The sequence below is a fragment of the Diprion similis genome, chromosome 4, assembly GCF_021155765.1.
Source record: "Diprion similis isolate iyDipSimi1 chromosome 4, iyDipSimi1.1, whole genome shotgun sequence".
NCBI classification, from domain to species: domain Eukaryota; kingdom Metazoa; phylum Arthropoda; class Insecta; order Hymenoptera; family Diprionidae; genus Diprion; species Diprion similis.
Window position 1 is genome coordinate 23,691,573 of NC_060108.1, and position 8,954 is coordinate 23,700,526.

At 38.3% G+C, this 8,954-nt stretch overlaps 1 protein-coding gene across 2 annotated transcripts; it reads left to right on the top strand.

Annotated features, from left to right (window-relative positions):
• Positions 1–981: 981 nt before the first annotated feature.
• LOC124405549 lies at positions 982–7,598 on the top strand. 2 transcript variants are annotated; one of them, XM_046880553.1, is made up of 10 exons: positions 982–1,209; positions 1,368–1,433; positions 1,524–3,689; positions 3,960–4,250; positions 4,330–4,534; positions 4,697–5,253; positions 5,344–5,681; positions 5,811–6,011; positions 6,218–7,177; positions 7,338–7,598. In XM_046880553.1, the coding sequence occupies exons 3-10, from the start codon at positions 1,584–1,586 to the stop codon at positions 7,447–7,449; spliced, it is 4,770 nt and encodes a 1,589-aa protein (XP_046736509.1). In that variant the 5' UTR covers positions 982–1,209; positions 1,368–1,433; positions 1,524–1,583; the 3' UTR covers positions 7,450–7,598. The 2 variants fall into 2 exon arrangements, with proteins under 2 accessions (XP_046736509.1, XP_046736508.1); XM_046880552.1 differs by lacking the exon at positions 1,368–1,433.
• Positions 7,599–8,954: the final 1,356 nt, after the last annotated feature.

Consider the following 8,954-nt stretch of genomic DNA (forward strand, 5'->3'; position numbering starts at 1 on the left):
ACCAGAAACCATATTTACAAATAATTTATATACCCAATTACTAAATTTAACGTGATGTATAGCAAAAAAGAAAAATGGAACTTCACGCAAACAGAATTGTGTAATACAAAGTTTATACTTAGTTTTCTAAATAATGGCAAACTTTCCCTATAAGGTCCTGAAATTTCACTGACTACATTACATAGGCACGCGTGTTACTCAGTCATTTTTCTTATCTACAATGCCGACCCACAGTTGATAATATTATTTATATACATGTAGGAGCTAGGACTACAATTAATTGATACCATAAACTAGCAAGTCTGTACCCGAACGTTGACTGAAGAATTCAGCAGTATTTGAAATCCGGAAATGGAATTGTATGAAAATACGTTGACCGCCATATTGATATTTTGACAGCCTGCGTTGACAGCTTTATTTGCGAGGGAAACGAGGCCTGTCAAGAAATCAAAATATCGTGTTAAAATCTTACAGCACATTTCTTGTACAAATATAGTTTCTACATGTATCATGAGTGACACACTTTCCTCTTATTCCGGCAGCTATGTCCAATACGCACGCCACTTCGATGAGGAAAAAACAGCGAAGCTTTACCGGAACATAAAGAAGGTTAGCTCTGGCAACTTGAACTGCACCGTCGTCCAAAAAAAAAACCCGCAAATTTTCAACTATCCTTTTCTTGGTTTTCCTCAGACGCTACAAGAGGTACAACAAATCGCCAACGAGGTAAATTGTAATTATAAAGAACTCGAAGAGAACATGAACCGTGCAGCGCGACTCATTACAGCAATCCAAATCTGTAAAAGGGGAGAGGCTGAAGTGACAACATTGACCGAAACAAATGACTAAAATTGTAATGAAAAGAATGTTATTGAAGTAATAAATAACCAACTTCCTATTTTTTATATCTGTGGTTTTTTTGTTTATTCTTATTCAATTTTCCCGGGTGAAATTGTAATATCTCGCTCCAAAAGGCAAGCGATGACTAATAAAAATAAAAATAAAAAAAATCCCTAGATTCGGTCTGCTACATCCTGCTGTCAAACCTGTCATCGTAATTACACACCACATTATACGTAGAGGTGTACGACTTATCGGAAATTAGTCTGAATAATACGCGAATACAGAAGAAAAATCAAAGCTGGAGGTGTGGTTTGTGATTATCTGGTAATCTATCGACTTTGGAATGACGAAATTCAATCGCAGAGGGTAAGTTGAGAGCTTTGAAAATCTATACCAACGTCAGCAAATTCGAAATATCGAATATTCTATTTTTATTCTTCACGAGACCAACCTCACACGCCGCTATATATTTACCGAATTTACTTACGCTGCTCAAGAGTATAATCAAAGTTTAATTATTCCAGAATCCAGAAGTTGTTTATCGTGTAAATGCGGCCGAAAATATGTCTTATCACCAGTACATCTTGAAAGTATGTTTTCTATTCGCAAAAACACGGTATAGGCTTTATGTAGATATTAGATTAGTATACATTTTTCACGTATACCTTATGTTTTCTCAGCAGTATTCATCAGTGGCCAATCAATTCAAGTGAGTAACTATATAGCTATGCCTTGATAAGATGCCAGCAGAGACGGACATGACGGCGCTTTCCTCTGATCAAGACGATGGGAAAAGTTCCACTATGCTAGATATGCCTGAAGCTATGAACGACAAAAATTTTCTACGTGAGGAGCGAAGTGTTAACGAGAACCCAGAGAATTTTGAAAACCGATTTTCAAGTGTTGACAACCACAACCCAGCCACCAGCACCGTTGACAACCACAACACAGCCACCAGTACCGTTGATGGCGTTGAAAGTGAGGAGACGAAACAGTCCGATAATTCGATTAGCAATGCTAAAAGTAAAAAACAAATTACGAGATCTTCGGCAAATGATTATAAACTTAGTCAGAAATTGTTGGTACCTGAACAGTCAGTTAACGACAAAGATCGCTCAGGTTGTACAGAAATGTCAAGAGATGGGTGGATATCAACCGATGATATTGAACTAACAGACAAATCCACAAACGTTTTAAATGAGAGTAATGTTTCATCATTAGGACATAAGGAGTTGATAAGACAGCAGTTTTTGTTTCAGGGCTGTGCTCAGAGCCTGCCAAGTGCAAGTTCACTAACTAATTCAGCAGAAGATGATACTAATGTAGTTTCAGAAATTTCTAATACTGATGTGCCTAGTATTTTTCATGATGTGAATACAGGAATTAGAAAATCTTTGAGTAAAAAGAAAATTATCTTGCAACCACAGCCATTTGGTACAGCTGAAAAAGACACGAGTGATGACAGCCAGTTAAATTTAATATCTAGTAAACCAAACTTAGCTAGTATCAGTGCGATAGAACAATGTAAACAGAATTCAACCCATCACAACGACAGTTTACACAAGAACCACAGCAATTCTCTCGAGTTATTAGTTAGAGAAACCTCTGACACTCAAAAACTACCTAGAGAATCAATGCACTTTGCAGAGGATCTCCATTCTCTTCCTCTAAAATTACCTGGAGAGTTTTCAAGCTTTACAGAAGAGTCCCAAGATCTTTGTCCAAAGATATCTGGGCATTTGGCAGACTGTATAGAAAATTCTGAATGTCCACGTGTGAAAATCCCTGGTGAGCCCATGCAGTTTGAAAATAAGGCACTTGAAGCTCCTGAAGCCATAAAAATACCTAAAGAAGTTTTGAGCTTCGTAGAAGAGACTCTAGATCCTTCACTAAAAATACCTGGGGAATCTGCAGACTTCATACAAAAGCCTGAATCTCCACCTGTGATAATACCTGGAGAGTCAATACTTTTTGAAAATGAGGCAATAGATTCTCTTATACCTGTAATCATACCTGGAGAATTTTCGAGTTTCAGGGAAGAATCACAAGAACCTCTTCCAAAAATTTCTTTCGAATCGGCAAACTTTATGAAACAGGCTGAATCTCCACCTCTGAAAATATGTGGCAAGTCAATGAGTTTTGAAAATGAGGCACTAAAATTTCCTGTACCTGTAAAAATACCTGGAGAAGATTTGAGCTTTATAGAAGAGACTCAAGATCCTTCATTAAAAATACCTGGGGAATCAGCAGACTTTATACAAAAGCCTGAATCTCCATCTGTGAAAATACCTGGTGAGTCTACGAGTTTTCAAGACAATTTGAAAGACTATCCGATGCCTGTAAAAATAAGTGGAGAACTGTTGTGCTCACAAGAAGATTCACAAGATCATCTGCCAGTCAAAATTCCAGGGGAATCGCCCACCCGACATATAGAACAGGAGTGTTCTTCATCTGTCCAAATAACCGGAGAATTATCAAGAAACACTAGAGAAGATGTATTAGAATCAGATAATAGTTTTGATTCCACTGACGGAGCTGCCTCTTTGCCTTTAAGAACTCCTGTGATTACTGCAACCAATGGGAAAAATTCGTTCGATATAGCCTCGAGTAACGATCAAAAGACAGCGATTACATCCATGAAGCCTTTCAGATTACCAAGCTTACCTAATTTGTTTGAAATACAGGGAGATTCTGCTACACTTTCCGAATCATTAAACACTGTTCAGCGACGTCTAGATGAAGCTCGGAATTTTGAGCTTGGTCAGCGGTCTTCAAACAGTAGTGATGGGAGTAATTCAGATACTGAATCGCAACAAGCTGCTGCATCTCACAATGGGACTAAAAAGGTATTACTTCTTTCTACAACTCTAAAAACTTATAATTATACAAAGTACCGCAAGTCTGTTTCATGAGTGGTTGCATCTTCCTATAATCATACCTAGTTTTTTTCTAACAAACAAAAGATGCAGTATTTAATTTTGCTATGAAAAGCTGTAGGTCGATTACTGTCATTTATATTATGTGCAGTTTAATGCTGCTTGGTAAAGTTATACTTCCCTGAAGCTATTTCTTTGCCAGAAAAATATTGAACGAAGAGTACATAACTATTCTTTCAGAGATCATATAAGCAAAATGGTGTTGTGTCAAACGACAGTGTGGAGTATTATCAGCTGTGGCGCAGTACTGGTGGTACCCAAGCACCAGAGTTTCTGTATGAAACCTTGTATCCCAATCCTCCACCACTACCTCCAAGATCAGTGCACAGACCACTGCACAGAACTCATGCATTACCAAGTGTGCCTCCTGAACTACCCAAAAGGCATCCTCAAAAACATCCAACACCCTTTCATCCCGAAGATTGTTTTGGTTTTGAAATTGTGGATGTTGATGAAGCCTCAGGATTAAAGGTACGTATTTATTGGTCAAATTAAAGCATTCTTTCTACTGAGTGTAAACGTCGTCTCTTGAACTTGTTTTTTTTCAAAGTCTCGCACAGCTGTAACAAAGAGTATAGCTCTGCTCAGCTCTCCAAGACCGCATAGGCCTCTGTCGAGGCCACTACCCGACTCGGCATTGCTCAATCAATCAGAATGCCCTCCAACGCCGACACATCGTCCAAGACCACTCCGTCCTTTACCTATCTGCGCAACTTCAAAAGCATCTGTTTCGTCAGAGGAGCCATTACCGACATGTAAGTGAAATTACTTTTTGTTTTCGATCTGGAAAGTCTGGAAAGAACCTAGAGTAAGTGTGAACATTTTATCGGTCTCGAAATTAGAGTAATGTCCGTATTTTGGCAGTATTTTCCTATAAAAATTTAAAGGACTTACATGTATTGTATAAAAATTTTCAGCGTGGGAAGCCAGAATTGATAGCCATGGCCGTGTGTTTTACATTGATCATGTGAATCGCACAACGACATGGCAACGCCCAGGGGTTGTCACTCGTAATACTGGTTGTGACATGCAGCGCCAGCAACTCGACAGAAGATATCAAAGTGTCCGTCGTACCATATCTCGACCTGATAATATTGATCAAGAGCCAGCGAATGCAAATCCTGGTACAGACAACTTGGAAACAACTGAACGACAGCCAGATCATCAAATTGAACGACGAGCAGAGCGGGTCAATACCAATGAAAGCGAACCATTTGACATAACAACAACACCGCCCATATTGTTCTTAACAAGACCTGACTTTTTCACCGTTTTACACACAAATTCTGATGCTATGGAATTATATAATCGAAATTCCAGCTTGAAACACATGATCAGTAAGATTCGAAGGGAGCCTGCAGCGTTCCCGAGATATGAACATAATCGAGACCTTGTTTCTCTGATAAATTTTTTTGCTGATCCGTTGAAAGAACTCCCCAGAGGGTACGAGTCTAAACTTGACAGAACTGGCAAAGTAAGTTGTGGAGAGAACATTTGTATGGTCTTTGCTTTCATCGCATATAAGACGTATTTATCATTCCAACAATCTGATATGAATTTTCAGAGATTCTTTATTAGTCATGCAAGAAAGGCGACGTCATTCATTGATCCTCGGTTACCAACTGAGCCTACACATCCAAGGTCTGTCATAGACGAGCCACCCGTGCCACCGCCACGACCGCAGCAATCAACAGTCCATACATCTCCCGACATTCCAATAGCTTACAATGATAAGGTAGTAGCTTTTCTGCGCCAGCCAAATATTATGGATATCCTGAAAGAAAGACACGCGGGTTTGGGGCAGAACATTGCCCTCAGAGAAAAAGTCAACACTGTTAGAGTTGAGGGAACCACAGCTCTGCAAAGATTGGGGCATGATGTACCGTTGGCATTGCTTCTAAGGTAACAAAAAAAAATTCGGTTATTGTAATTGTTCATTTTCATTCATTGGTCCAAACTATCACCTATACGCAAAAAAATTATCTACTGAATTCCACGAAATATCACGTTTTGTTTGTTTTGCATATCTAGCTTGTTCGAACATGAAATAATGTCATATGTACCTGGTAATATTGGTCGCTCTCCTCTGGGAAGTCCACATGCTTCACCAGGGTTAGCCAGAGCATCAGCTAGAGCTCCAGCACCTTATAGAAGAGACTTTGAAGCAAAGCTAAGGACCTTCTACAGAAAGTTAGAAAGCAAAGGATACGGCCAAGGGCCTGGTAAACTGAAGTAAGATTTGGCACATCAAGTTTGAATAAACTAGAATATACCTTGAATAAGTATCTGGTTATTTCTCGAAAACCAATTTGTTTTCGATTCGTGTTATTTATGTAAAACACCTTGTGTGCAAAGCTCTTCTTCTTTTCTGCTACTGATTTTGCCTATACGTATACCCGATAAATTTGTATCACTGAGTTGTGGGAAATTAATTTCAGGTTGCACATTAGACGAGAACACCTGCTGGAAGATGCCTTCACCCGGATAATGGCGGCATCTAAAAAGGACTTGCAAAAGGGTAAATTAGCAGTGACATTTGACCATGAGGAAGGTCTAGATTATGGAGGACCATCACGAGAATTTTTTTTCCATTTATCTCGAGAGTTATTTAACCCTTACTACGGGCTCTTTGAGTATTCAGCTAATGACACTTACACTGTTCAAGTATCTCCAATGTCTGCTTTTGTCGATAACTATCACGATTGGTTCAGATTTTCTGGACGAGTGTTGGGGCTTGCTTTGGTACATCAGTACTTACTTGATGCCTTTTTCACAAGGCCATTCTATAAGGCATTGCTTAGATTACCTGCAAGTTTGAGCGACTTGGAAAGCCTGGATCAGGAATTCCACCAAAGCCTAATGTGGATCAAGGAGCGTGATATAAGCATTGAACCTTTAGAACTAACATTCTCTGTTACGGAGGAGTTACTAGGTCGTGTGGCAGAGCGTGAATTGAAGCCAGGTGGCAAGAATATAATGGTTACAGAAAAGAATAAAAAAGAGTACTTAGAAAGGGTTGTGCGTTGGCGCTTGGAACGTGGCGTAGCTGAGCAAACTGAATCTCTTGTTCGCGGTTTTTATGAGGTAGTTGATCCTCGTTTGGTATCAGTATTTGATGCACGCGAATTAGAACTAGTCATAGCTGGAGCTGCTGAAATAGATTTAAATGATTGGCGAGCACATACTGAGTACAGAAGTGGATATCATGATGCGCATCCAGTTGTCGAGTGGTTCTGGAGCTGTATAAGTAGATTTTCAAACGAACAGCGATTACGATTACTACAGTTTGTTACTGGCACTTCAAGCATTCCATTTGAAGGTTTTGCTGCTCTCAGAGGTTCGACAGGACCCAGAAGATTCTGTATTGAGAAATGGGGAAAACCAAACAGCTTACCAAGGTGAATATTAATGCAAAACGATTTGATTACAGATATAATAAAGTGACCAAAAATAAATTCAAACAAACATGAAAATACGTGTAACTAAATCATTTTGAAGAGATGCTTCGACTTGTGGTAACCTCGATTTTATATCTAGTAATTCTCCATTTATTTCCAGAGCACATACCTGTTTCAACCGCTTGGACTTACCGCCTTACCCAACACCAGAAATTTTGTATGAAAAGTTGCTTCTTGCTGTTGAAGAAACCAATACGTTTGGAATCGAGTAAGCATCTCCTCGGAATATACAAAAATCGTTTTATTTACCTCTTGTTAAATTTTACGAATATAAAAGTAATGAAGCTAGGCTCTGTTGTAGCGAGAAGCAGGCATAAACAAAGTAAAACAGATGCAACTGTTACAAATCCATAACAATATTGAATCAGATGAAATGCTTAGACTGTTAGAAATGAAGTCTGTGATGGTATTGATAAACGCAGACAAAATTTTGTGCATTCTATCTTTACTATTTCTCTGAATCTGTGTGGACACTTAAAATCGGATAGACAAGAACGGCGACTAATAAGTATTGGAGAAATTCACTATTTTACCTTATTGTCAGCGATGCACTTCTTCTACGAGATTATTACTTTACAACAACTGACTCATTTGTTGATTACGTAGTGGTTCAAAATTCTGTATCTACTACAATCAGAGTAATCAGTGAACCAAAATGCAGTGTTTTGATTAGGCTCGTTGATTTGAAAGAGAAGAAATTTAATCTATAACTGTTTAAACCTTATCCAGACTTATTTCATCAATCTTTTCGTGGTATATGACCTCAAGGGTTGTATATTGGGGATATTATCATTTTTGCATTACACAAATTTTGAAGCGGCAATTGTATAGGTGCATAGTGTATAAGCAAAACTGTTGAAAACATTTATGATGAAATAGTCAATTTTACATAACACATAAATAGCTGTACTGTTTCTCCGTCAAACAGATGTGTACAACTTAGTTTTGGATAATCAGTATGCATGACTGTGATGCCTTTCAGATAAAACATATTCCAAATACTTGTATTAGTACAGAGCGATTAGCTGACTATCTGCAGCCAGAGATATTACACAATTAGATTAAGAGCACTTATTGGCATCATGGTTCGCTGAGCTAGATAAGCTAGCATGGTAAATAAGAGTTTTGGAGTTGAACATTTCGTATTTAGTACGATCTGCATTGGTATACTTTCATATACATGATGGTATCCTACATGCTCTCTCTGGACGTTCTTCCAGAAAGGTAGGGACACGAGGCCAAATTTCCAAACTCAAACGTGTTTTTACTTACAGATGAGTAGGAAAACGGATTGAACGGTTTAATCAGTTTTCTGATTTTGACGCAGAACACACACAATGAGTGCTCCGCCGTAGAGGGCATCTGTATTCCTGTCTCAATGTTCAAAAATAAGGTCTCATCTTGTAAAGAATTTGGTCAAGTCGAGCCTCTTGTCATTGCTTTCTTGGAATCTTCCGTAAACAGTGTTCATATCTTACTCGACAATGCTCACTGTGATCGTACTCGTAAATAATGTTCAATTTTATTGGAAATGTTCAAGCGCAGTCAAACTTCTTCAAGTTATAATATATAATGGCACACTTTTGTGATGCATTCAGTCTTAAAACTAGTCATCTACTACGTAGAAATTCTTCACAATCTAATCTATTATACTTATACATATAATAACCCATACGTTAATTATTATAGTAAATTATATTAGTATTAGTACGACTCT

Bases quoted from the DNA above. Each gene is read 5' to 3' on its own strand.
- LOC124405549 (XM_046880553.1), top strand. From the start codon at position 1,584: ATGCCAGCAGAGACGGACATGACGGCGCTTTCCTCTGATCAAGACGAT. The intron at 5,254-5,343 runs GTAAGTTGTGGA...ATGAATTTTCAG, and splicing joins AACTTGACAGAACTGGCAAA to AGATTCTTTATTAGTCATGC. The intron at 6,012-6,217 runs GTAAGATTTGGC...AATTAATTTCAG, and splicing joins CAAGGGCCTGGTAAACTGAA to GTTGCACATTAGACGAGAAC.